Source organism: Fibroporia radiculosa (genome assembly GCF_000313525.1).
Source record: "Fibroporia radiculosa TFFH 294 genomic supercontigs, scaffold31, whole genome shotgun sequence".
In the NCBI taxonomy this organism is placed as follows: domain Eukaryota; kingdom Fungi; phylum Basidiomycota; class Agaricomycetes; order Polyporales; family Fibroporiaceae; genus Fibroporia; species Fibroporia radiculosa.
In genome coordinates, this window is record NW_012133166.1 from 192,215 (window position 1) to 218,947 (window position 26,733).

Consider the following 26,733-nt stretch of genomic DNA (forward strand, 5'->3'; position numbering starts at 1 on the left):
CAGCCAGAACATCATCGTATACATGATACATATTATTCGACTCAAAGGATGCCTTCAAGGAGGGAGAGTGAAGACTGTCCAAACATCCGGGTTGCCTTCTTCTATATCCACCCATCGTCGATTTTCTGCGCTAATGACATCTGAAAAATGTTCGTCGTTTCGAAGGCCAAAACTCCTGCTCCAACCCAGACCAAGTACGGAAAGTTTGCACAGGTTAGAGCTTCCAATGAAGAGACAAACCATCAGCATGACAAATAATATTAAACTACGGCTCACTCACCTTCCTGCACAAATTGTCGCACTAGGTATGACCTGGCCAGTCTCCGCCCAGAGCCCACTGAGCAATGCCAGATCCACGATCGCCCCCCGCGTGAGTCTCACTCGTTCTGTTTGATCTTGCTTATCGAAGTCTTCCGGCATATAGCCGTGCTGGGGTGCGAGCCCGCGCAGTTCCGCATTTGTGCTCAAACCTAGCGAGAACGTTGCCGTGGAAGGGGGCAGCGCCGCTACATAATCACGTATCACTTCTGGTGAGTCGGACGCAACATAAGCTATGGGTGGCATAGGAAAATGGGCAGGTGAAGCTGCTGTAGCAGAGCTGGAGGATACTAGAGATAATGGCACGGCGGGGTATAACCGAGACCAAGTATGACGAGCTACTTGTATGAATTTTGCCATGGGTAAACTGCTCGAAACAGGCGTCGTTATAGTGGAGTGGTTCCGTCCCTGTATATGGACGCCGATGTAGGGTTCTGAACCATAAGGCGAAGCGTGCTCGGTTTGAAGGGATAGCACTGAAGCGACCTCTGCACGCGCCGCTTGGATCAAGGTGGATATATGGGCATTGGGACGAATGACCTCTGCAACGGATCGTCTAGCACGATCGAAAATGGGCTTCTGGCGATTGACTCCGTGAGCGGATCTGTTTCATTATGTTAGACGGTTTCACACTAGTAATCCGACAACAGACGAACTGGTCTTCAAATTCTTCCATATACCTTCGACTCAGATGGAAAGAAGCAGTCTGGCCACTCACGATCTACAATGTGAATACTGAGTTATTATTCAAAAGCGCCCTACAGAATCATACCAAGTGCCTATAAAACCGTTAAATCATTGCGCGATCAATATTTGAACTCCTCATGCAATCGAACTCACCTGGCAACTCGGGGGCATGCAACGAGCTCTGTCAAATGGGAAGGCTGAATACACGCGTGTAGTGATATAAATTCAAATTATATACCCTGGGGCGGAGGTGCACGACATCCCGGCTGAGGCCCTCTATACAAGCTATGTATATTTTCGAAGTAGTCTGTCCATCTCGTATGGGAAGCGTATAAGTGTATTGCATTAATGATGAGCCAGGGGACTCACTTTCCGCGATTCCAATATGTATCATCAATAAAAAAAGTGCTATTGCGCTGTTGAAATGTGACATCTCCCGTACATTATGACACAATCTGCGACATACCTCTCGTGCCAGTCCAGCGACTTGTGCCATCAGGGCCAAATCCGTAGCTAACCCTACGCTCCCATCCAACATATACGTGATTGTGCTTGAGCAAACATTTTGCTCGCCTTTGCGCGCAGTAGGTACATGAAGCACGTCTAATGGCCCGGCCAAAGGCGTGTCCCAGTAGCTAGCTGTTGACATGAAATTCGCGATCTTGTTGCATTCTGCTCGGTATTCTGCACCAGTAAGAGGAAAATGAGAGTACGATGCATATGATAGAAGGCGGCCAGACGGCGGCAACCCCGTTCCTGCGAAGCCATGCCAGATTCTCTGTTTCATGTTGATTGCGGCCTGCAAGCTAATCTGATCGAATGCCTTCACGAACATCACGAAGATGCCACAAGACATGATCACTCCGGAAAGCATCACGAATCGTTGGACGAGTGTCTGCACTGTCGGAAATCCGGATGGTCCGATGAGAATTTCGTGGTCATCCCCTCTGCTTCTGTAACCCATCGGAAAGCTGGACGTTGAAGAAGAAACAGTAAAACCAGTGCGCAGCGCACTGGTGGAAGATCCAAATGAATCATTGTCGTCTTCGTCCTCATCGTCAGTGCTACTACCGCGACGAAGACGCTCTAGCTCAACTCCCGTGTGTCCTTCTTCAGCACGACCTGAACGTGAGTGCGGGGTCCTTGGTGTGAGGACCTGGTGGTCGAGTCGTTCCGGCCGACCAGTTACGAAGATATCCGCGAAACGACGGGTGCGCTGGGGCATCTGCGGAGGATACAAGGAGTCCAGAGATAGATGCTTTGACCAAAGCGAGAGAGTGAACGCCGTCTAGCCCGCTGAGACGCCGTCGCTGTGCGTCGTTGTGGTTGCCATGATGAGGTCTATAATCAATGTGACTAGTGTGGCTACACACCATTATACATCTCAGCATATCTACTACTAGTATAGTAACCGATCGACTTGCAGAGTTCTGAGCCCACTGGTACTTGAAGCGCTCGGACTGACGGTGGTACAAATTTAAATCTTCCGAGCCACTGTACAGCGTACACATTGTACGATCCCCACGTTCTGAGACAGATTTGGGAGGATTTTTTGTAATGATTGGGGAATCAGATGAGATTTCGTCAGCTTATACTATTTCTGCCATTAGCAGCTTGACTCGGCGCGTTACTTTGAAGATCAAAGTTACAATATGTACTCGACGAACCCCGTTTCCGAAATTCCAACGGCGGCAGATGAAACCCCTCACTCATCTTGCAGGCCAGACAATATTATGACGTATTCTGCGGGCTTCAGCCCCACCTCCAGTAAAGAATCCTTCAACTCTCCGCGGTAATACTCGGACAAACTCTTGCATGCCTTGACGACAGCCTCGCTATCCAACCCGACATTACGAAGCTTCTCTTCATATTGCTCCGGAGGTAGCCCTAGCCTCATGAGAAAACGCCTAAGGTTAAAATCTTCGGAGACAGTTGCAGAAAGCCCGGTGTCGGTCTGATTTAGTGATGCCCTCGAGGAGGTGTCATTGGCCGGTGTCAATGGGTGTAATGAGAAAGCCGATGGTTTCGTGTGAGTACACTTCCCCTTGGTCTGCCGGCCTGGACCGATGAGTGTCCCTGATGAATGCATCGGGTTCTTTCCCTGTACTGTCGTGCTACGAGGCTTGCTTTCGAGGTCGTCTTGTACGTTATTTTCTCCCATTGTCGATGCAGCGTTGGCATATTCTGCATCAGGGATTGGTTGGAATTGTTCGACAGGAGCGTCTGACACTGAAGTGGAGGGCCATGGGGCCAGATCCCGGTCAGAAGCAGCTGACGCACAAGGGACATTTCGCAATGTGTATGCAAGCGGAAGATTTACAGCTGGTTCTGCAAACACAAGTGTGAGTTCTGGGCCTATATATAACGGTTCGCTAATCATGCCCCCATCATTCCTTACAACCGTTGCTGTCAAATCCGGGATGTCAAGGAGCAAGCCACGGTCAATCCTTGCTGCGATGGCAGCTCATTCATGCGCTTGCAAGGTCTCCTGAGATCAGCATCAGGGGAGATTGATGTACGTGTATCTGCAAGGCATTCAGCATACTTGCCATGGTATCAAATATGAACTCACAAGGTGCCTTTACGCCCTTGATTCTGTCCGATACACGACGGTGCAAAGAACCTTTCCTCTTCATGTAAATGACCTCCAACTCTGCTAGATGATCCACATAATCTCCCGAACCATCACTGTCATAGTTGCCATTGACGGCAACTTCTTCATCAGAGCTTACAATTATTGGCGTAGCTGGGTATATACGTTGAATAAGACAATCAGGGGTCAGTGTTTTTTTCCAATTGACGGCATGAGGAGGGCAAGTGAGCATACCCATTGAGCCCATGCGTTCGGAACTCGCGCAATCTGTCATAACTCTGAGTGAATTTAATCGCAGCGGTGGGCTTACAAAGGCGGAGATTACCCAGATTGGTATCGCAATGCACCAGTGGTTCGCTATCACAGCGCATCGGCAACTAGATGCAAGATTGGCTACATTGTCAGACCGTGGACGGCGGCATCACCACATAACCTGATACTCGCATGGGCTAAGATCGCCCACCGCTCCTATGCACAGGACTGTCTCTTCCCGCTACTCGCACCCGTACGTATGACCCGGCACAGAGCTTGCGGCACCCTAAATAAAACCAGATGATTATTTGAGGAGGATGATCTAAGGACGAGATAGCAGTACACGTCACCGCTACGATTTTATGTACAGTAAACGCAAATACACCCACTATCCCATCGTCCTGAACTAATGTTATTGATGGCGGGACACCGCCAGTAAGAAGAGTATGAAGTAACAATGAGCTGCATCTAACTTTGAACCGTTGAAGTGCTTCTGATATCAGTTTCCCAGTTTACCTGATCTCTTGCCAGAATCGCCATGTGCACAGGACAGAACAGCATACAGGACTTGCGCCAAGGGTATCAATAGGCCTGCATCCAGAAAGAGTTACAAAGATACACGATGATAGCAAAGGGCAATGGGCAATTGTGCAGCTGCACAATCAAGGTCGACTTAGACTTTCGTAGAATCGCACAATACTCTTAATTCCCGGACAAAGAGCTAGCCGAATACGTTCATGCTCCCTACGCATGGCAGTCTGTACGGAATACACATGTAGAAGAGCGTTGGATGAGCGTTTTCGAAGCGTAGACGTAACCACGTTTCCGGCATGCGTACGTTGTAGACGAAGTGAATTCTCGTACTGTGTGACCATCTGTCCGAAACCAGTTAACCGAATGGTGGCCATCAGAGGAATGAATACTATACACACATGTGATGAGTAAAAGTACATTCCTGCTCTCCACCTCCTCTCAATGCCAAGTCCGCGCATGATACCTCGATGGACCAGATCAGCTACTGTAGGTCTCAGAGGGATACCCGTCAAGCTCTCTCCAAAGAGAGAATGTGAAACTCGAGAGGGTGTCACAACATGTAGGCGAAGATGGTGGAGAACCGGGTCCTCTGCGAGTTGTGAAAAGACAGGGTCGACTCGAGCGATGTTGGCAAGATCAGGGATATCCAGGAATGAGACTAACGAAGGACTCGTGAGTACCGCAAGTAAGATGTAAGAGCGTGGGCCGTACATATATATAACCAAATCTCTGGGGGAACTGAAACGAAGGAAGTGGTTCTTGATTTCGGGCTCATGGTGTGACGGAAGAGGGAAACAATCAATAATTACTGAGAACTTGTGAGAAGACATCCCAAGATGGTTGCACGGGCCGGGCTACATAGATGAGTCCGCAGGCAGTAGCTGGCAGTGGTAACCAGAACTCTGAGCACGTGATCCTAAGGTCATGACGTAGAGCATTCATCCGCAGTTTCAGAAATGCTCAAGGCCATCAGATATGTACAGCAGCCATGATACATGCATCCAGGCAAAAAATCTCATTCGCCCCATGATGTCTCTAGAAGGATTAGACAATAGCATAGTGTGGAGTTGGGAATCATCGGGTTGGCGAGTATGTTGTAAACTCAACCTTTGAAATCGACAGTGCAAAGATTAAGGAATACAATGCTGCTTTTTACACCATTCCGAAAACGAAAGGAGCTGAAGCCAAGAGTCTATCCTTCAGAATGAAGCCCAAACTTGTGGACCTGTAGAGCATGAAAGGTACGTCGGGGCTATCTAGGACTTGCGCATCAACCATCAGTTGATCGGGATTCATATATGTTAGAGCAGCGCTCGCCCAAAATTATTGAGCGAAAACATACGAGTCTAAGTTGATGCGTTCCGCGCATTCGATCGCCCTCCACCCGATCTCTTCTTTCCGCCACGTCCAGACCGCCGTGCATTACGCCTAGCACGACATGCATCGCAAAACCATGTTCCCTCCGGAGGAACTGTGAGGCCAATACATGGTAGATGAAACTGAAAAAAATGACATCAACATGAAGCAGATGGACCGCATCACGATCAACTCACCCATTCACGCTCGCAGTTATCGTCATCACATGCAATCATATCCCCATAGCTAACCCCGTCGCAGAAACAATACGTTCGACCATCATCAACTTCCCCATCCGCCTCAGCCCCTGTACCAGTCGCTATATCATGTGGCTCCGCTGTGACAACACCAACAAAAGTTCTGGCAACTGGCATCCCAGGACCTTCTAGTTGCCCGTGCGCCCATTCCGTGACGCCATTAATCCGCGTCCCGTTCATACCATTTAACCCATTTGCGTATGGGACAGGTAGGGAAGGATGGGCTGTAGATGATGACGGAGGTGCATTATATTTTTCGTGCTCAAATTGTGAGACGGTCTGGGGCTCTATATTACTTTGTCCGGCGCGAGAACGCTTAGCGATGGAAGAACTATTAGTGCCGCGAGCTACGTTCGGACGGGAATTGGAGACATTGACCACGTCCTGTGAAGCGGAAGGAGGAAAATGAGAGGCTACTGATAGGAGCGACTCGGCAGGCGAAGGAGCTCGTTCAGGTCTACAATACGGGATCAAATATATGTAAAGATTGAATGCATTTAACATGGCATACCTTCTGTTCCTATTTCGCTGTCTCGGAGCGTCTCCAGTCCTCTCTTTTCTCGGAGTCTTGCTGGGTAGGTCCAAGTCATCATCTCTACCAGTAGCTCGTTTTCTCTTGTTGGGACTAGCATCCACTGTCGTACTCGACAAAAGACTCCCATAAGCACCTCGTCGTTGTCTTCGTCCGCCCTCGCCCGCGCCACCAACTGGCATGTAGGAGCGTGTCGCCACATGAGGGAAGATAGTCTTCCTGCCTATCAGCTCAATGCTTTCGAAGTCCGGGTCCGGCAAATGTTGTACTAGAGTCTTCATGTGCGCCTTGTGTCCCCGAAGACCATCCGCGGCCTGGCAAGCGACTCGGATCTTGTCCTCGCCGCCGAGCTTCAATCGAGCCGCCTCCTCTGCGATCTGGGTAAGTAGCCACAGTCGGTCTTCCTTCGTCGCAGACTTATTCTCGAGCATGATCGTAAGTTCGTTGATTTTTGCGGTCAGAACAGACATGGAGGAGGAAAGAACGGCATCGAGTTCGCGTAGGTCAGCAAAGCTACGGGAGAGGTCGAGTGGAAGAGAATCGAGAGTGTGTGTGTATTCACCAAGAAGGGCAAGGGAGTGAGCGGTCTCATGAGCAGTAAGAGCGGGGATATTGTGAGTTCGCTTAGCCATGAATTCAGTTGCCGAAGATACTGCCAGTGAATGAGAGCCCCGCTGTGTAACTGCAACTTCAAATACTGTAAATAAGTTGAGGCGCACGGGCAATTCCACTCTAGAATCCTGGATCGGAACTGCACGTGCATTAAGATTCATCTCAGTGTCGGTGTCACAGTGTCACGAATCACAGGTTCAGTCCAACTCGGTCACCGCGGTGCGGGCAGTGCTTCAAGCTTCAATGCGTTGAGCGTGTAGTACGCCTGCAAGCCTTCGCACGCTATAATTTCGTCTCAACTGCAGTTCAAGAGAGATATACTACTTTACTCGACACAGATTGGGAAAGCATACGGATTCCATCGTTCAGAGTACAAAACAGAGAGACAGACCGCCCATCTAGGTAAGAGGGCATAAATAGAAGTTCAAGACGAGTAGCATAAAGTCCACCCCAAAGTCGTAGATATAGCAGTCCTCGTAACGTCCGTATAGGCGTCTGTCGCGATTCGTAGTGCCAGAGGAAACAGTGGGGGATCACATAGCAGGTTTCGAAAGATCTATACGCGTATCGTAGGTGCACTTCCATGTAGTCCGTCATTGTCTTGCGGGATTAATCCAGCTTACACATCTTGCCGTCAGCCGACAGTATGTAGCCAGACTGGCAGGAATGCACGCGGCAAGAGCCCGCATCGCACGAGACGCCGAGCGCGCCGGGCATAGCAGTGCAATCGTACCTGGTATCAACGAGACATCCAGCGCGGAAAGATAGATGTTCAGCAAGATGTAAGCCATAGATAGAGAGGACAACGCACTTCGAGTCAAGGCTTCCACAGCCACCGCAGGAGGTCAAATCCTCCTTGAAGTTCGTGCATTCGAAACCCATCTCAAGCCACTGAGACAGGGATCCGGGCACGGTAGCAGCGTTAGGACATGCAGTCATTGGCGCAGGGCACAAAGCCTCAGCAGCGTCGACAACAGGCCTGATAGGCTGCTGGGAACGCTTGCGTCTCTCTTGGAACCCCCCCGACGGCTTCGGACCAGGAGGTCCACCACCATTGTTCCCTCCGCCGTTGTTCCCTCCACCGCCGCCTCCACCGTTGTTCCCTCCGCCGCTACTGCCTCCACCGCTGTTTCCTCCGCCGCTACTGCCTCCACCGTTGTTTCCTCCGCCGCTACTGCCTCCGCCGTTGTTCCCTCCACCGCTACTTCCTCCACCGCTACTTCCTCCACCGCTGTTCCCTCCTCCATTGTTTCCTCCTCCGTTGTTCCCTCCTCCGTTACTGCCTCCACCGTTACTTCCTCCACCGTTGCTCCCTCCGCCACTTCCTCCACCGTTGCTCCCTCCGCCACTGCCTCCACCGTTGTTCCCTCCTCCACCGTTGTTCCCTCCACTGTTGCTGCCACCTCCACCATTGCCGCCTCCATCGTTGCTCCCCCCACTGTTACCATCTCCAGCGGCACGACGGATATTGCGAATTGACACGGTCGGACTGCGAGCAACGAGGGCGTGGTCTTCAGGTCTAGCGATCGCGGGCACAGCGGTGGCGGCAAAGATGGCTAGGACCACGGTCGACAGGAGGATGGAGCGCATCTTGGGCAGGCTGCGAGGTAAGCAGTAAACTATGCCGCGGACAAGAGTGTAAAGAGTGAGTGCAGTCGCCGATTCCTGCAGCTAGTGGAAGGGGTGTGAGCGTGGCGTGGACAGAATGGGACTGGACTTGGATGGAGCCTTGTCTTTATAACTGAGAGATAGAGCCTCCTCCTGTTCTCAGCTGCGCTCTCCGCGCACGGTCCAAGATGGCCGTCCAGGACAGTGCTCCACTCACCAGGCACGGTTGCCTGCCCCTCTCAGCAAATCGCCCCTCTCATCGAGTCCCTACCGCCCAACGCCGTTGACTTGTTCAGCATGCCTTGAAGGCGAGCGGCCAGACTCTATCTAAAGAGGTGTGGTCAGAACGGGGTCGGACTTGCCACGATGTATAATTTGTGGTTAGATCTGATCTGGAGGAGGCTTTGAATTTCGAACATGAGTTCAGCGGCGCTACTACCCGGGAACTCTTTCGGGCATGATTCTCGGCGATCCAGGTCCCGCCCAAGCCTCCGCCAAGAGGCGACGCTAGGGGCCGCTGACACACTATACCATCTCCTCGAGAATATTGTCACTGAATCGGAAGAAGAATTAATTGGACATAGCATAGCGCCAGAAAGCCGAGATTGGTTTACGATGGGGCTGAGTGGGCGATTCGGATTCCCCACATCTAGATATGCAGAATGCCCGAATCCGTCGTGCGTAGCCTAACTTATCGGGCAATGCTAGCAGAAAGAAGATAGCCAACATACCAGCGTGCTTTGCACGCGTGCATGATTCTATGCTCTTAGTGTGGCGAAGAGTGACAAGGAGTCTGCCTTGAGTTCAAGATTACTGACAGCGATGAACGGATGCGTGATATACCCCCCACACGCTAGATTCATAGGCTTGTCGGGATGACCGTGACCTTCCCTTATGACGAAGCCGGATGTTAGGAAGGTTTATCCAATCGCGTCGACTCACTAATCGTCATCATCAGCATTCAGCGAGCCAACCTATATGTATCTAAAGTCCGAAAGATGCAACATACTACATCAGCTTATTCATCAATGGGGTGCATAGATCATTAGTCTTACGATCCCAGACGACGAACAATGCTCGGCATGGAGAGCAGTGCAACCTGTATAGGCGTTAATATTATTCAGAGGTGCGAAGCATGAAAAATTGCACTCAGAATATGCTAGGCAAAGGTCTCCCACAATATGGAACCAAGTAGAGAATGGTATGGACTAACTCACCTAGGCGAGGTCGAAGACAGTCACGCTGCCTCAAATAATCAATGGTCTGCATATTCGTCTGATACTTGTTAAAAATCATAAACGTATACAGTCCAGTGTTTTAGGTGTGTATGAGAGCACAGTTGACTTGTGAGATGGCGGTAAAGAAGCTGCATTCCGCATTGTAACTCCATCACCGATGATGATGTATTCGTCAGACGAAGATTTGTGGTCTCGACCAGTTTGCGAAGATATTCCAGGCGAAATATTTACAAATAAAACAGCCGATGAGACAAGCACCGCGGTCGCTGAGGTCGGAGGAGTACATGATCGAGCTGGTCGACCTGGATTCCCAACCTCAGTCTGGGCTAGACTAAGACTGGGCCGCGCATTACCGCAGCCACGTGACTTGGGCTAGAAATGTTCTCCAGTCCTTAGACGTCCGAGTGGCGTTCGCCGTCGGCATAATCTTTTTGTACTCTTTCGCTACGATCCACACGCTAGGCTTGGTTTTGGGGAGTGGTAAGTTACAGTCGGTCTCCACCTATCCCCCCAGGATGTGTCGTTCAATGCTTACATAGAAACTGTAGCATGTCTGTTCCGGATTTGGACGACGAATATGCTGCCTTCTATACCCCTCTTGACCTCGAGGATATCCTCCTATCTGAGGGGCACGATCGCCATGGCAGCCGCGGTGCACAACCACAGATGCACGAGGAGGACTCTGCATACGAGTCCGCATCCCCACAAACTATACTTTCCACCGTTGCTGAATATGATGAGTTTGATGTATACGACCTGTCCGAATTTACGGCGGAAGATTTTGCCTGTATTGATGCTGCGCTTGCGTCCGCACAACCCAGCCTTGTCTCGATCTTTGGTAACTGCAACCGCAACGATAGTATCTCAGATGGAACCGGAGGTCCTCGCATTGAAATACAAGTAGAGGGAGCCACTGATAATTCTATTCTTCCCAAGGCATTGTCGCGTCATCAAGAGTGGAGTTCAGACGGGCGTAGTCCCTTTGAACGCTTCAGGAAATGGAGAAAAGTTTTGTCTGTGACTGATCTTGTTGGACCTGCCTGGTATGTGACCTTACTTGAGCTGTTTTATTGGCAATTACTAAAGAAGAACAGGTGTGAAGTTCAGTTTGATTATGGTCTTCGCCAGAAGCGGCATCAGGAGCCTGATCAAAGACCTCAGTCATTCGTTACAGCGGAGGGCAAGACTATTACCGTTGACAAACGTGTCATGGCGAATAATCACCGTTTCGTTACCAGAGGAAGGGTGTGTATGCCTTTATATCATCGCATCCAAAACTCAATTGAAGAAAGTAGTCGGTGCATAAGGCATTGGAACGTGAAGTTAAACCTGAAGAGGTTCAGGTGGAAATTATTACTCAGGAGGAGCGCTGGGCACTCCGGTTAGCCCTTCTTCTAGTTCGCGTGGTGCCAGTTTACTGATGATGATTCCGGAAGCCTTGTAAACATGCTGGCTTCCTTGGACGCGCTCATAGCATTGGGATACTGCGTAAAGTTCCTCCCGGTGCACTGTTTACCGTATGTCACTTACATTCTAATTTTGACAGCGTGAGATACCTGTATTCGGTCTTGTTCACGGTCAGATAGTGGTTGGGATTATTGTAAGTGACTCATCGGCTATGCGGTAACTTAGGTCTATGAATCATTTTTAATCACTCTAGGATGAACTTCAACGCAAACCTTACCTGTCCAGCTTGCGACAGCCCTTGAAGACAGACAGCAATGCGGATGTTCGGAGATACAGCCCGCAGAAACGAGCGTCGCCTGGTACCCCTTCCATGAGGAAGAGCAAGAGAGGCCGTCGTCGGCCTTCCCCTTCTCAATCTAAGCTTTCAGCCTATTTCGACACATCCTCGCAAACGTCTGAATCTTGCGCATCAGACTCGTGTCCTGATTCCGAGTCTCGCATAGAGCTATCGACGCCTAAACCAATAACACCTACGCAACATCCTTGTGGTATTTCAGACAAAGCCGATGCAATACAGCATGCAGCTGCGGCCTATACCCTGCATCTTTTCGACACAAAAACGCGGAATAGTCCAAGTCTCCCTCCAGATGAGGATACGTTGACATCGCGGCTACAATTGATGCTTTATCACCGACTACTCAGTAATCTCCTCGCCTCGCATTCGCCATCTAGATCTGGTCCTGAGGTAGAGCATGCGATGCCGACGTCCCCTGTTGAGCCGTTAGACTTTGACGCCTTGTGGCGTAGGATGAGCTTAGACCCGACTCGCACGTTCTCCGCAAGCTTCATGCGTGACAGCGGTTTACTCCTCGGCGCTGAAGCATTTGGCAGCACATTATCCAATACGTCTAGTGATTTCACCAGCGGCGAGGGCAACAACCACGGCAGTGGCCAATTTCCGCAGTGTCTCAACGATCTGGTAGCTGCGTGGCGCCATGCCGTAGAAGCACTGTCGGTGAACGGCATGGATCCTACATTGACACTAGTCTACCGAACGGTGCGATCCAGGCAGGGGAAGCCAAAATCGAAAGACGGTAACCAATCTGCGGCTGGACACTCTCCACTGGACCAAGATTTAGCCAACGCTATTCAGGAAAGTCTTAACGCGCCGCCTCATATGTACGACGGCACGGACGATGCTTTCGCTCGAGCTAGTCTGGAAGACGTACACCATCCTATTGATGCGAACGATGGCGATATTACCGTTTGTAATACCTCTATCGCGTCTGAACACGATACAAGCAGTACTGGACTAGAAGAAACGGGTACGCCGAATGATGTCGCCAAAATGGATCTAGTAATGCCTGCATCCACATCCGATGTAGCAGACGACACCAATGGAGAGATACCCGCGAATGAAGTGGTGAAGACCCGCATATTGGGAACGAAGAAGTTCGTAGTCGATGATGTGTTGCTTGATGGCCATCTGGAGAGCATATTACAGTGGTGGAATGGCCGACGACCACCACGCGGTGTGGACATTCAGCTGACGAGGCGGTGCTCGTGAGTACTATACCCCTGTTTACGGTGTTTGTGATACTGAGTATATATGCTTCTCAGCTCTTGCGAGTACGAGCAAGGTTGTGAATGGAGGGAACGCAAGGCAGTGGAAGTTCTTCAGGAAAGAGCTGTGGATGCAGGATTCTAATTTTATTAATTTCGTGACGCGGAAGTAAATTATTCACTAGCTGTAATTGTGTGTAAGTGTAGTACGTAGGACATTGTGATTCGTCAAAAGTGATTAAACCTCGCTGAATTTCGGATGTGTGTACGTTGCGTGGCTGAGCGCTACTACTAACACAGCGGTTGCCTAATCTGACCACGCGAGAGCGTGAGGACAACCGTGACCAACAACCTCTAAGCTCTACCACCCCTCCGGCCATGGCTCAGGCCTACCCCCCGGCCTACATGCAGCAAGCCAACAAGGGAACTCTAGTTCCTGGGCAAACCATTTCTGTCAACAAGTACACTGTTCAGGTTGAGCGCTACCTGAGCCAAGGTTCGTCCAGCGGATCCCTGAGCTGTCACTACCCGGATGACAGTGCAACCCCATCGCAGGAGGGTTTGCACATGTCTATCTCGTGCGTACCGCGACACCGGTTTTCAATACGACTCACCATGTCCTCAAACGTATCGCCGTTCCGTCGGAGGCCATGCTCACCGAGGTCAAGAAGGAGGTGGACATCATGGTGAGTGTCGACGCCTGTTACAATCATCTTATGGTTTACGGGCGACGCGATGACCGTGTATTTCAACAGAGAATACTCAAAGGACATCCTAACATCGTATACTTGATCGACGCCGCGTGGCATCGCCTGTCAAATGGGACGTATGAGGTCTTCATCCTCATGGAATTCTGCTCTGGCGGTGGAATTATCGACATGATGAATCGTCGCCTTCGTGAAAGACTTACTGAGCCAGAGATTCTGACCATCTTCTGTGATGTCTGCGAAGGTCTTGCTGCGATGCACGCGCTCAAACCCCCACTCCTCCATCGCGACCTCAAGGTAGAGAATATCCTACAATCCTCTGCGACACTTTATAAACTGTGTGACTTTGGGAGTACAACCCCAGTACAGAAGATCCCCTCGAACACGCAAGAAATGAGGATGCTTGAAGCCGACCTGAATCGACACACGACGTTGCAATATCGGGCTCCGGAGATGGTTGATGTCTACCAGAGGCGTCCTGTCGACGAGAAGAGCGATGTGTGGGCCCTAGGGGTCCTGTTGTACAAGCTGTGCTATTATACTACACCATTTGAGGAGCACGGCCCGTTGGCTATTCTCAATGTGCAGTATAAGATCCCGCCGTATCCCGTGTATTCTAACGATATGAATTCTTTAATTGGTGTGTTGCATTTGCTGGTCTTGATTAGTTGCTGACGATCGGCCTCTAGCCTCAATGCTACGTGAACATGGTTCTCAGCGACCTACAGTATTCGAGATCCTCGCTCATGTCCACAAACTTCGCGGCACAAAGTCTCGTTTTTCATACAGTATCCCTCTCAGAGAACCTGCACTTTCATCTCGCACCATCGCATCGCCATCACTGCAGAATCGATCACCCAATCTCATTCCCCCAACTCAGCAAAACGCCAGTTCTCTCGAGAACCTGGTATCGTATAAGTCGTCGCAACCCCTGGTCTCATCTGTAAAGACACCCGGGATCGAAGCGCGTGACAAAGTGCTGGAAGCGATTGCGCCTATGCGTCGGGGGCGACCAACCCCTTCTCCTGCTATGCCGTCTCCCCCTGCCAGTCCGAAGAAAGAGCGGACATTTGGATTAGACGCTAAATTCAGTGCAGAAGACGACCGTATATGGCGTGGTGTACGTGGACACAAATCTGGCCTTGCGAGCATTGGTGGTGGAGGCGTTGACCTGAGTAGGGATGTGGGTGATGCATGGGCTGTTGGGTCGAAAGAGCGAAAACAAACACAAGCCAAAGGAGAGAGGGGTCCAGATAGTGAACGGCAAATATTCGAAAAAGCGTTTCCTGACGACTTTTCCGCCAGCTTTGGAAAATCATTTGGGGATTCATTTCAGCCTGCTAGATCCCCTGCGCCCACAGCGCCCTCCTACCCTGCTCCTTCCCCTTCGCCTAAACCCCAGTCATTCCCTCAGACCCGGGCACCTCCATCTCCTAAGCCGTCACCAGGTTTGACCCAGATACAACGGCACCAATCTACCCGAAAAGCCAAAGACGCTTTTGAGGGCCTCGGGTTTTCCACACAACCTCCACCACAGACACTAGGAGAGGCTCGGAAAAGTCGTACAGGTCTTGCAGGCCTTGGCGTGCCGACGGGCCTCAGTTCCAGTAGTGCATCAGCCCAATATCTCAATGCGCCTTCCAGGCAGCCTAGTGGCCTCGGGACAGTTAATACAACTTACCGCCCTCCAAGCGCTCATGCACCTATGCCAACACATTCTCCTCAGCCGGCCCCGCAATCCCAAATTCCCTTGTCCATTGGTGCACAGCCCCAAGTAAGGTCACAGTCATCGCAACAAGCCAAGTCTTTAACTGCGGAAGAGCGGTTTCCTTCATTAGAGGAGCTTGATCGAGACTTTGGATCGCCGCCCTCAGATTCATCAGCTGTAAGAGACAAACTTGCTCATCTTAATGTGCATGCATCTACGCAGCCACCTTATACGGAGAAGTTGTCCAATGGTTCGAGACCACCATCTAGAGCGAACCATATGAGTAACTTACGTGCGACCGGTGTAGATGGCCTACCTGGTGTTACTGCTTTGTCTATGAATGGGGTCGATATGGCTAGCGCCACGCAGGGTAGGTACGATGGTGTGCGATCGCAAACTGTCACAGGTACCGCAATGCGAGACTCTCAGCTGGGTGGGGGTTTGGCCAGACACGCGTCAACATCTGCTCGTCCTCCACCTACGGCATCTACCAGGGAGAGCCAGCCAAAAAAAGACGGTAAGCAGGACCGGGACAGGAGCCAAGATGTTATAGTGGCCCTGAAGAGTAGACCGTCGGCTGCTCGTCGCCACAAGCACTCGCCACCCTCAAACGGCCCCTCGCGCACAAACTCCGCCAATCTGCTTTCGCCTAGCTCTCCGGAGTCTGCTACACCTTCACTTCCCCCCCGTTCTCAGCCTCGTTCCGAGCCCCGTGACTGGCTCACTGGCGGGGATGAAGACGAATTAGCCACGCCTCCGTTACCATTCAGAGCTGAGCCACAACCCCAGCCTGTACTGCGTGAATCGCCAAGCAAGCGAGCTTCGATTATTGAACGCAGCCCTATTGTCCTGCAGAAACCACTGGAGGCCGAGAACGTTTTGGAGACATATCATATACCCATAACTAGTCTCGAAAATCGCACAAGAGAAACAAGAGAAAGGGAGCGGAAGAAACTGCAGAGGTCGCCGGAACGGAAGACGATGGTTCCAAGAACTGGCACGGGTGCCACCACGGTTGGGGCAGGAGGTGCTACTAGCAGGATGTGGCTTCCACCGGTCGATACCACAAGTGCTACCCGAACAATGGGTAAACTTTCTCCGAATGGTTTGACTGATAATTGGAGTCCTATTGCACCAATGCCAGATGCGACCGTGAAGAGCTCGTCTTCTTCATCTAGTGACGATGGTCCCGAGGATTTGCACGGGTATTCTTCGCGATGGGAAGGCCAACATGTGAAAGAGGCTGCTAAGAGCAATGCTGAGAACAAGCGACGGAGAGCCAGAAGTAAAGGGAGACAAGGCTCTGTCCATGATTTGGTGGATATATGGAGTGGAGGCAAAGGTCCCGGCCTAGACAATGTACAGGATGAAGGTCAGAAAGCAAGCCACAGACCGACCTCAAAGCAGACCGACAAGCGAGCGTCCGTTATCACGCCGTCGCCTTCATTGCGGCCTCCTTCCCTGGCTCCGAAACCTCGGTCGGGATCACCACAGCCGCTCATAGACACGTCTTCGTATTCAAGCAGAATGCTATCATCGCAAGCTCCATCTCCATCGAGCCCCCATCGAAGACAGCCCTCCAACGCTCCTATTGTTCAACAGCCACCTTCCCCCTCTCTTACACCAGCTCCCACGATGGGGCGGTCTCGACCGCAATCCATGTTTGTTACCTCTCTATCTAAATCGTCGGCTGAATCGAACACAACTTCTTCTAAAGTAGCGGCATCCGCAGGATACGGTATGCTTTCGCCTCCCGCCGACCCAGTTGCCAAACGGACCTCGCGCAGGAGTTCTATATCAGACATGGTACAACGTTTTGAGGCAATTGGAGGGAATACGAGGGGACACAACCTTGTTACACTCGTTTCTCCTTCAGCTGTTGCCCCAAAACCTGCCAATTTGGACTCGAAGACGAAATCCTTGAGTGGAGAAAACAATGTATCGTTGTCTTCACCTTCTGCTGCTGCTGCCCGCTTTCCCAGGCTTTCGCCCACGTCATCACCCATAATGTCTAGAACCAGTATGTCTGTCCCAGACGACCCAACTCTGGATCACCCTGTACGCGATCTTTCTAAGAATCGCACGTCGCCATCGGGAATGCCTCGGAGCTCATCACCGATCGGACGATTAGATACGTCTTCTGTGGTCAATGGGCTCCCTTCACGGAGGTCGCCATTACCGGTCTCACGATCGTCTGAACCGGAAGCATCGTCAACACATACCCAGGAGCGCCTCACCTCACCATTCCCTCTGCGGAAAGCGACAGCTCCTCCGGAAGATATTGCATCCTCACCTCTGCGCTCGCCCTCGCCGGAGCGGCTATACCAGGGTGTATCCAAACTTATTGACAGGTGGCAACGGGCGGCAGACGACTCAGGAGTGGCCCCGGCTGGAGGTGTTAAACGTGGATTTCCGGCGCGTCGCATAGGCGGTGATGCGGGAAGGGGACGATGAGGATTAGCTTAAACGTAGTACTTATTTGTCTGTCACGATCTTGCTATGAATGATTGCACTGATTGCACGTACATATGGCATATTTATTGCACAGATAATACCTCCCTGACACTGCTTGTATATGATTGTTGGTTAGATACTATCGTACCGGAAAACAAGGACACAAGTGAAGGTAGACTTCAACAGAGAGAATGATGTGATGGAACAACTAGAAGTAGATTGTACGAGGATCCGGCTGCTCAAGAGACAAAATATGACATCTAGTAATAACGAAAAACGCCTTACCGCTCCCACATGCCCCGTGCAACATCTCGATTCCTGCTTGGCTCCCATGAATTATCATCCTCAGGATACAGGTCGCTTTTGGAAAGATTTGTGTCTGAAAGACCAAGCTCTTGGGCAACAACATCTGCTCGAACAATATTCGATTCACTGGGGTGAATATAGATGCTGTGTGGCTTCGACCTCACTCGGCGTGGTGGTGGAGCCACTGTGGCTGGAGGATAAGTCTCAGGGGTAGAGCCAGGCTCGTCGTAATGATGAGGCGAAGACAGGAGAGGCTCTTTCGCATGTTCGGGACTATCGAACGCATCAAGCTATAGTCAGCAAATGCGGTACCAGAGAGGGACAGACGTACTCTGACAGCCTATGGTGGGTAATGCAAGGGTCGTCGATGTACTCAATAATGAATTGACCGACAGAAAGCGTCGTGACCTGGGTGGGATAATGAACATCTCGGCAAAAAGGATGTGTCCCATACGTCATATATCTCACTGTTATCAAAATCAAGCTGTGGTTTCAGGTTAGCGCCCCGTCAAGTGGTCCGCATCAGCTACGACTCACCCAACATTGAATGTCATAGCTATTAGCATATACATGCTAGGAACAACCCTTACACTCAGCCACAATAGATTGTTAACCAGAAAGAGTACATACAGCCTTTCGAATGTAACCAGCCAGTACATGCATGTTCGCCAGAGAGCATTGCGAAACCGCGAACGCCGCAACCGTACAGGTCCCCATTGCTTGGAAAGCGCGTATGTCAGACATCTACAGTATGCGGTGTCGAGGTTTTAGGGATCGTTGTCATTCCTCGTCTCAATCCACTTGGAACGTAAACAAAGGGACGTACCGTTCCGACGAACAAACGGCAACAGCTAATAGCGAGGCAATAGTGAACTTCCAGAGTGAATCAATATGGAGATTGGGGAAAAGAACATGTTCTCCGAGGAATGCAAAGTGAAGATGGTCCTTCCAGCCATCCATTGTATGACCAGCAATTGGGTGCAGAAGCAGAACGGTCCAATCTGGAAAGAATAAAAAGAAGTACAGGGCGAGCACAAGTAGTAAGCGGGACGAGCAGTAAAATGAGAGAGCGACGAAGTTGTACCCAGAGGGTAGACGTAGAGATGGTAACGTTCAGCGTTCTCGAGTCGGAACCGGCCACGCGGATGCAATAACGTACATGATGCCAAACATCGTGCATCATGGGCCCAAGTCGTCACTGACTGCGTCTTTGCTTCCGCATTGACTGCCACGCTCACCGACTCAACCCAGAATCCTACACCTTCAAATGGACGCTACTTGATCAGAACTTGTGACTTGACGTCCGTTCATGCCCGCCGAATCCAATGAATACTCATTCATGTCATTCGTGTGGTGCTCAGTCTACTTTAACAGAGAAGTACATCAATAAGCGTGGTGTCATTGCGGCAATTGATGACAGTGATATATGCTTTTATTGTATAGCCGGAGGTGTCTGTGGCCTTACTTGAGCTCATCACACAAGCCAAGGACTCCTAGTCTCCTACTCAGCATGCCACTGCTGACCGTGTTGCGACGCGCTGTCATCAGCAGATGACACGAGGCGGTAATAAACACCGGTATACATGAGGGATATGAGACATGATTACAATAAATCCGGAGGCGTTGGTAAGTTCAAACTTCACCCCACATGCGGTCCTGGAATGTGAAGAAGTGCTAAGTACTCGCAAGGACAGATACGTGATCGTGGTGTTATTGACCTAGTCTGTGCACACTACTGTCGCCGAAAATGTAGGTTGCGACGAGGTGATTTCCCGACGACTCGAGGGAGAATGTCACATATGTTTTAGCTAGGAATCATTTTCAGGACAGTCACCGCAGCACGCCCGGCTCTCCCCGAATATGCATGCGTGCCATGAAGGTCACCTGATCGTATGAGCGAGCACCGGCCGCCCGACGCGGTGCCGCGATGAGCGCAAGACTTAGATTACCACGGCTGGGTCGTATTCCGATTTGAAAGAGCTGAGACTTTGCTCTTTCGATATATATATACACACAGCGGGTGCCTCAGCCTTTTCCTTCCCCACAGAGACCACATCGACTGAGCGAACACCATGGCGGCAGTCGCTCAGCACGCTATTCCTTTCTCCCGTCCCGCGACCCCAGGTCATGTAGTCAACACAGTCGGGTTCTATGGACTTGGGGCGATGGGTTACTTCATGGCGCGTAATCTAGCCAACCGCCGCGCGTCGGAGGCAGGTTCTGCGCTGGTCGTTTATAATCGTTCTATCGCGAAATCCGAACAGCTGCTGAAAGAGCTCGGCGCCGATAAGGTCAAAATCGCCCAGTCAGCCGAGCAACTCGTCCTCGAGTGCGATGTTGTTTTCACGAGCTTGGCTAGTGATGCAGTGGTCAAGAGCGTATACGAGGGCTTTGCAGCTGCTTTGAAGGTGAACATGTTCGCTTTTTTTTGCCCGCCTTCGTGTTGTCTGATTGGCCATATATGCCTAGCAAAACAACCCGACGAAGAACAAGATTCTTGTTGAGATGAGTACCATCTACCCGACGCTGGCTGGTATGTACTCTTCGATGGATGTCCCCCGTAGTGTCACCAAACAAGTTCGCAGGAGAGCTGGACACCCTACTCTCCAACATTCCTCACACCCATTTCGTCACATGCCCAGTCTTTGGTCCCCCCATAGCGGCCGAGACTGGGAATCTTATCTGCGTTCTCGCCGGAGAATACCGATCGAAGAAGGAGATAGCTCACCTATTGGTTCCTGGAGTTGGCAAGAAGGCTATGGACCTAGGTGGAAACCTTGAGAAAGGTGACTAACTACAGTTCTAGAGACTGCGTCCAGGATCCTAATTTTGCATACGTAGCGCCCACGTTCAAACTCATCGGCAATTCAATGATCCTGGGTACTCTGGAGATTCTTGCAGAAGCGTTCACGCTCGCCGATAAGGCGGGCATCGGCTCCGCACAGGCATACGAGTTGGTGAAAGACATGTTTCCTGCACCTCCGTATGTGTTATTTCTTTTCCCTCAGCGGTAAACTCTGAAATATTGCTGTGGTCAGCTTCGTGAACTACGGGAATAAGATGGTGACCGACAAATTCGATGGTTTGACCGGCTTTGCAATCGATGGTGGTCTCAAGGACGCCAACCACATTCGCCGATTGGTCACTGACTTGAACTCGCCGATGCCCGTAACCGTACGTACTTGTCTTCGACGTCGAATCTGCATGTCGGTGGAGAAACTCATTTTTTTCCAACGCTCATAGGATGCTGCGCACGCACATATGCTGACCGCCCGTGCCATTCATGCAGAGCAAAAGCACAGTGGCGAAGCTGCTTTCGAAGTCCTGGACTGGAGCGCTCTTGTTGCTGGTGCGAGGGTGGCTGCCGGCTTGCCTCCATTTGACAATGCAGGAGTAAGATTGGTTGTCTTATAAGTCTCTATAGCGGACATTAATTGGAATCTCACAGCCTGCGAAGGTGGTCAAGGAATAGACTATCACTACATAGTCAGCATGGATGAATGGAAGATGCAGAAACAATTTGTTGTACTTGTAACTCCCCATCACTTGGCTCTTACATTTCACCTCGTATGATGTTGCATATACGTATACTCAAGGACAACAATTACGTGCCGAAGTGAATGACCGACGTTACTTCCTCGATGCACGTGAGCTTAAACTTCGTTTGCTCAGCCCAAGTTATAGGGGTGAAGCGCGGCAATGAAACAATATTGTCTTAAGAATTGCACCTCGAATGGGTATCCTCTTGAATATGACGAGCACGAACGAGCGCACCATATCCTGATAGTTGGAACCTAGTTTTGAGGAGAGTATTTCTCTAGCAGACAGAAGCTAGAGGCAATTGGAGAGCACCTTCCATAGGTTATGTTGTATGTACGAGGTAGACGATTAGATGCCTCGATCGATCTCTAAATCTCGGTCACGTGAAGATAGATATAGCCTCTTTGTGAATGTGATGCTGTCTTCGGAGCTGCTTTGGCGTCGAACTCGTGAAGGTCTTGACCATTGTACCTGGCGACCGTCTCTCATGCTTGCCCTGCCATCTCGAGTATCATGCATAATTCCTGCTCTGCGAAATGTTCGGACATATGTCGTATCCATAGAACCACCTCGAGTTTATCCCAACAAAACTGTCCCGCGTAATTACTCGGAACGCAAGACATACCTCTATAACCAATACACCCGACTCTTCCAGTCTAGTTTCGACTCCCCACTCATCTTCTTGCAACACACCGACTTCTCAGTCCCACGACTCATTCGACTGCGTCGTGATATTGCGGCGGCAGCGGCGCGCCATGCCAGCGCGCCAACTCTCGCAGGACCCTCCCCCGCTGCAATGGCTGAACCACCAACGCTGACCGTCCTCCGCACGTCTATATTCGGTGTGACTTTACGAGATTTCTCACCGTTGGACACACAAGCAGTCACAGAAATTGCTGGCATGATCGAAGGTGGCCTCGCTGTACTCTCGTTCCCGTCATTCAATCCTCCTCAAATGAACGCTATCTTACGCGCACTCTCACGCGCCGTCCCTCCACGCGTTCCTAAGACTCCGCAGGAAATAGAGCAGCAGAAAAAAGATGTCGAAGCAGCATTTGTACCCGGTCGGCGCCAAAAGCGTCAACGCCCAGTGCCGGTCCCCGAACTGAAGCTCGTTGGTGCGCTAATCGAAGGGCGAGTGTTCAAAGCTCCGGGCGTATGGGATGTGGCAGGCCTTCCCACCTTAGAGATACTCAGGGCGCAGCTTGTTGGACTTCTTAGTGCTCCTGCGTCTCAGCTCGCGTTGGTATTGGGCGAGGCAGGTGGTGGGAAGTTGGCGAGGACCCTAGAGGGCTTAAGGAAGAGTTTGGAAGAGGAGAAGGGGGAACTAGAGACCGGGAAGCAGTCGGATATAGGTGCACCATAAAACCGTGTATGTGACATAGCATACGTCTTTGCATTATCACCCTGATTTGAAGCTGCTTCACTCGTTGGAGGGATCGTATATCTGACCGCCTTACGGCGACTTTTTCGACAGCGGTACGTTCAGACCTTACAAATAGCTGACAGGTTCTGATAGCAGTGTCACTCAATAGCGCCAAGCCCCCGGCCCGCTACAGTGCTAAATAGACATGAGGGATGAGACCAGCCCTATCCTCATGTCTATTTGACGCAGTCAGCAAGTGGACTACCAGCATGAAGTGGTGTATTCTGGCATGTGACACTCTAAATTAGACTCCGCACCCGAATACAACTCACTCGTGCCTGATCACCGTGGCCTTGGAAACTTCACCAAGAATTTGTATGGTGTCCGCACACGGAACTCATGTTATGCTGAAGTTGTAACATGGTCCGTCTCAGATTGAGTTCTAGTTGGTGAGTTAATCATTCGGCTTTGGATACTACCTGCTGCCACAATTTTTTGTTAGGCCATGTAACGCCGTGGTATTAGGAAACGAGGCTCGAGGCTGTGTAATTCTCAGCATACCAGACACAACGTGTTTACTTCCAATGATACGTCGCCCGATCTCGTGAAGAATGACTCATGCTGGTAAACCACCGTCATCTTTCTGCGAACATCTTCTATCGATTTTGACCCCCTGCGCGCTGCGTGGCCCCGTCTATAAGTTGCAGCTGAGCTGAGGCCCCCAGGACAACGCAACTGACCTTCTCGCGTCTACACTTGCATTCATCGCTTTTAGAATCTTGTCGGCCAGACATTCCCTATAACTCCACCATTTTCGGGTCAGAGATTTCGGGGCAATTCGTGACTTGAAGTTTCAGTCTCTCCACTTGTCATAACACATCTATGAGTTCCGAGCACGACCGTAGGCACCGTAAAATGTAGCTGACGAAATTTCAAGCTCACTTGGTACTACACAGATTATCGAATGGACCTGAATAACTGGCTCCAAAGCCGAAGAAATCCAGATTTGAAGATGGAATACAAGACCGGTCGATCTGGGCCCCATCACGCTCCAACCTGGGAGGCAGCTGTCTTAAGTATGTGATCGGGTTTGTAGAAGAACTAGTGCAGTAGTCAAACTCATACGTGCACCCCAGTCAACGGCATCGAATGTGGGAAAGGTACAGGCCAGAATCAGGGTATCGCTAAGGAGCAGGCAGCTAAACAGGCACTGAAGGCGTTGGAAGAGGGTGCTGTCGTAGTGTGAGGCATGCAGGTGCATAGCGAGTAAGCCATCTGCGAAGATCTAACTTGACTAACCGCTGACTTCTGGGTGTGAACTTACTACAGATATTGTCGGTGAGCTCGGTTAGATTCAATTAAAAACTCATGGCTATCTCGTGGTACAGCATCAGCGCTTCAATATGTCTTTTCAGCATGTTCATATGATACCTCCTCATATTTATAATTGACTGTGCTTTGCATCATGCCGTGGTCCCTCGTGACCTGTAATTTGAACATCAGTGTTGTCCCAGCGAACATATAGACTATGGATAATTGGTATCTGACCCCACTGGCCAGTAAGTGCGTCTCGCGAACCTTCTAGCATTACCTGTCTTGTTCCTCATCAGCTTCTCTGCGACATTTGACTTCGCTATTTATTATCATGACTACAAAGATATGATTCTGCCAGCCAAACTCTTGAGGTCTCTTCGGAAATGAAAACCGCGTGTTTATTTATACGCTACTTTCAAATTTTAATGTTCTGATCTTAAAATTTCTTCAAGTGTTTATAACAAAAGAATATTGATTGTTCTCATGTGCTCTTTCTGAGAAGCCGAACAAGACGGAGTATGACGCAGCCGCCTTATCTCTTGTCTTTGTGTTGCAAGAATATATCTGCCTCAGTGAGAACCCATGTACGTTTCCAAAGGGCAGTGTGTACTTGAATCCACCAAGCGAGGGCTTGCTGCAAGCCATGTTGCATTTTACCGCTTCCCAATTGGAGATTGCCACGCTTGTTGCCACGCCTGAACTTGTCTGAACTATATCTCAATCTTCAGGAATCGAGATTCAAGATTGTGGTGATCGACTTCTTTCTAGATCTCCTTGCACACAGGACATTCGTGCTACGCATCACACTGTCTAATGTCCATCCGTTTGAGCCACTAGCAGTCTACGCCGTTACAAACATACCAGATCCAATTGCATATGGAATCGATCATGTCTCGATCGTTACTCAGCGGTTGATAAGTACAACACAAGGCTTGTGTTGTGGTCGTGCAATACTTATCAACCGCTGAGCCGCCGTGCATCTTGTCCTAGCCAAAATTCGTGATCGAGTTCCTCATTTATCTTACATGATCTGCTATGTTTTTCTTGATGTCATTGAAAGCGGTCGAACGAAACACTCGAATATTTTTATAAAACCATGATGAGTGTTGGCTGTTTCAGCATCAGTCACTGGTCACTGGAGTGCCGACTGCGTGTACTTTTCCTATTGGCAGTCCATACACGTGTCTCGGAGACATGATTATATACGTCGCAGCATATGCACCAGCTCGTTGCTGTTAGCACTGCGTATGCTAGCCATAGGCTCTAGCCGCGTAACTAGTGTTCAAGTTGTAGGTCGGGCTCTGAAGCCACCGAGCGCCTCTTCCCAATTCCGGAGGCCGTGGGAGATGCTTCATTTTGGCGTTTGTTCTCCACCACACTAGAATAGTAAGTCCCTTGTCACTCACCTCTGTATCAGTCACCCCGTGTTGACTTTCTCCACCACGAAAATGGGAGGCAGCGATTCCATTCAACAAAAAATTGAATCCTCCGTCTTTGTCAAGCTCAACTCATCAGGTCGTCCCTTCGAGGAGCATTACGTCGCGCATATCAAGATATGGGAAGCAGCGCAGGACGGAAAAGGGAGAAAGTCCAGATATATCATTCTCTCACGTATGTCGCGTATCTGTCTTTTCTTTCGAGTCTGTCATTTCTCAATCATCTCAACAGAGGCCAGCGACAAGTCAGGATACATTCATAAGGCGAAACTCAATTGCAACGGTGCTTTCTCTGTCGGAAAAACGTGGCCCCTCGAGGAGCTTCGCGAGGTCGAGGTTGTCAACGTACGTTGCTAAGTGGTGCCGCGCATATATGTATTTTACTGAATATGTGTTCGCGCACTTAGTCATTGGTCTTCGAGATCACTCCCAGTGCCACAACCTACAGATGGCAAGCAGACAATCCGAAGGACCAAGCAGAGTTTGTAGCTTCCCTAATCAAACTCTTTCAGACTGTGACGGGAGGAGCTGTACCTTTGAGATTGATTGGTGTCAAGATGTCCGATGGAGTCCCTGGTACGTGGGATATCTGATCACCTGTGCTCAGAAATCGTTGACGAGGTAATGCCGTATCCAAGCTGCCAAGCCGTCTCCTCCGCACTTTGGATCAACGCGTCTACGCCGTCCGCCCACGACAGAGAGTGACAAGACGGCTCATAGCGGGACATCTGAATCTGCTGCTGCTGACTCCCTTGAGCACGCGTCGACGAAGCCAGTCTCACGGAACCCTCCGATTGTAATATGGAAACGCCCCGTAGACGTCTCACAGCTGCCACCCTTCCCGCCTACTCCTCTTCCTACCTTGACGTGATTATCAGGATATCCTCATTTTGATTCTGTAGCTACAGGATTCTGACACGTATTTCGTGAGGTTCGCTTGGCCTT

General features: G+C 50.5%; 11 protein-coding genes across 11 annotated transcripts; 6 read left to right on the plus strand and 5 right to left on the minus strand.

Annotated features, from left to right (window-relative positions):
* Nucleotides 1-54: 54 nt before the first annotated feature.
* On the minus strand, nucleotides 55-2,230 carry FIBRA_00145 (uncharacterized protein; the record flags this gene model as incomplete). Its single annotated transcript, XM_012322044.1, has 8 exons — nucleotides 55-220; nucleotides 281-922; nucleotides 975-1,039; nucleotides 1,091-1,097; nucleotides 1,159-1,186; nucleotides 1,244-1,320; nucleotides 1,375-1,421; nucleotides 1,472-2,230. The coding sequence occupies 8 exons, from the start codon at nucleotides 2,228-2,230 to the stop codon at nucleotides 55-57; spliced, it is 1,791 nt and encodes a 596-aa protein (XP_012177434.1).
* A 480-nt stretch (nucleotides 2,231-2,710) lies between these two features.
* On the minus strand, nucleotides 2,711-3,872 carry FIBRA_00146 (uncharacterized protein; the record flags this gene model as incomplete). The annotated part of the gene is made up of 4 exons (XM_012322045.1): nucleotides 2,711-3,333; nucleotides 3,525-3,530; nucleotides 3,578-3,751; nucleotides 3,833-3,872. 4 exons carry the CDS (start codon nucleotides 3,870-3,872, stop codon nucleotides 2,711-2,713), a joined length of 843 nt encoding a protein of 280 aa, XP_012177435.1.
* Nucleotides 3,873-5,730: 1,858 nt separating this feature from the next.
* On the minus strand, nucleotides 5,731-7,161 carry FIBRA_00147 (uncharacterized protein; the record flags this gene model as incomplete). Its single annotated transcript, XM_012322046.1, has 3 exons — nucleotides 5,731-5,883; nucleotides 5,938-6,454; nucleotides 6,509-7,161. The coding sequence occupies 3 exons, from the start codon at nucleotides 7,159-7,161 to the stop codon at nucleotides 5,731-5,733; spliced, it is 1,323 nt and encodes a 440-aa protein (XP_012177436.1).
* Nucleotides 7,162-7,750: 589 nt separating this feature from the next.
* On the minus strand, nucleotides 7,751-8,731 carry FIBRA_00148 (uncharacterized protein; the record flags this gene model as incomplete). The annotated part of the gene is made up of 1 exon (XM_012322047.1): nucleotides 7,751-8,731. The coding sequence occupies one exon, from the start codon at nucleotides 8,729-8,731 to the stop codon at nucleotides 7,751-7,753; it is 981 nt and encodes a 326-aa protein (XP_012177437.1).
* A 1,805-nt stretch (nucleotides 8,732-10,536) lies between these two features.
* On the plus strand, nucleotides 10,537-13,102 carry FIBRA_00149 (uncharacterized protein; the record flags this gene model as incomplete). Its single annotated transcript, XM_012322048.1, has 7 exons — nucleotides 10,537-11,030; nucleotides 11,082-11,232; nucleotides 11,283-11,368; nucleotides 11,424-11,475; nucleotides 11,534-11,587; nucleotides 11,648-12,957; nucleotides 13,015-13,102. The coding sequence occupies 7 exons, from the start codon at nucleotides 10,537-10,539 to the stop codon at nucleotides 13,100-13,102; spliced, it is 2,235 nt and encodes a 744-aa protein (XP_012177438.1).
* A 233-nt stretch (nucleotides 13,103-13,335) lies between these two features.
* On the plus strand, nucleotides 13,336-17,826 carry FIBRA_00150 (uncharacterized protein; the record flags this gene model as incomplete). Its single annotated transcript, XM_012322049.1, has 4 exons — nucleotides 13,336-13,453; nucleotides 13,513-13,643; nucleotides 13,713-14,304; nucleotides 14,354-17,826. 4 exons carry the CDS (start codon nucleotides 13,336-13,338, stop codon nucleotides 17,824-17,826), a joined length of 4,314 nt encoding a protein of 1,437 aa, XP_012177439.1.
* Nucleotides 17,827-18,107: 281 nt separating this feature from the next.
* FIBRA_00151 (uncharacterized protein) lies at nucleotides 18,108-18,876 on the minus strand (the record flags this gene model as incomplete). Its single annotated transcript, XM_012322050.1, has 5 exons — nucleotides 18,108-18,405; nucleotides 18,464-18,540; nucleotides 18,587-18,616; nucleotides 18,670-18,705; nucleotides 18,763-18,876. 5 exons carry the CDS (start codon nucleotides 18,874-18,876, stop codon nucleotides 18,108-18,110), a joined length of 555 nt encoding a protein of 184 aa, XP_012177440.1.
* A 1,328-nt stretch (nucleotides 18,877-20,204) lies between these two features.
* On the plus strand, nucleotides 20,205-21,604 carry FIBRA_00152 (uncharacterized protein; the record flags this gene model as incomplete). The annotated part of the gene is made up of 7 exons (XM_012322051.1): nucleotides 20,205-20,540; nucleotides 20,602-20,665; nucleotides 20,718-20,918; nucleotides 20,974-21,115; nucleotides 21,171-21,306; nucleotides 21,376-21,525; nucleotides 21,581-21,604. The coding sequence occupies 7 exons, from the start codon at nucleotides 20,205-20,207 to the stop codon at nucleotides 21,602-21,604; spliced, it is 1,053 nt and encodes a 350-aa protein (XP_012177441.1).
* Nucleotides 21,605-22,159: 555 nt separating this feature from the next.
* On the plus strand, nucleotides 22,160-23,038 carry FIBRA_00153 (uncharacterized protein; the record flags this gene model as incomplete). The annotated part of the gene is made up of 1 exon (XM_012322052.1): nucleotides 22,160-23,038. The coding sequence occupies one exon, from the start codon at nucleotides 22,160-22,162 to the stop codon at nucleotides 23,036-23,038; it is 879 nt and encodes a 292-aa protein (XP_012177442.1).
* Nucleotides 23,039-23,920: 882 nt separating this feature from the next.
* On the plus strand, nucleotides 23,921-24,284 carry FIBRA_00154 (uncharacterized protein; the record flags this gene model as incomplete). The annotated part of the gene is made up of 3 exons (XM_012322053.1): nucleotides 23,921-23,939; nucleotides 23,995-24,114; nucleotides 24,175-24,284. 3 exons carry the CDS (start codon nucleotides 23,921-23,923, stop codon nucleotides 24,282-24,284), a joined length of 249 nt encoding a protein of 82 aa, XP_012177443.1.
* A 1,516-nt stretch (nucleotides 24,285-25,800) lies between these two features.
* Nucleotides 25,801-26,659, plus strand: FIBRA_00155 (uncharacterized protein; the record flags this gene model as incomplete). The annotated part of the gene is made up of 4 exons (XM_012322054.1): nucleotides 25,801-25,963; nucleotides 26,021-26,133; nucleotides 26,196-26,364; nucleotides 26,427-26,659. 4 exons carry the CDS (start codon nucleotides 25,801-25,803, stop codon nucleotides 26,657-26,659), a joined length of 678 nt encoding a protein of 225 aa, XP_012177444.1.
* Nucleotides 26,660-26,733: the final 74 nt, after the last annotated feature.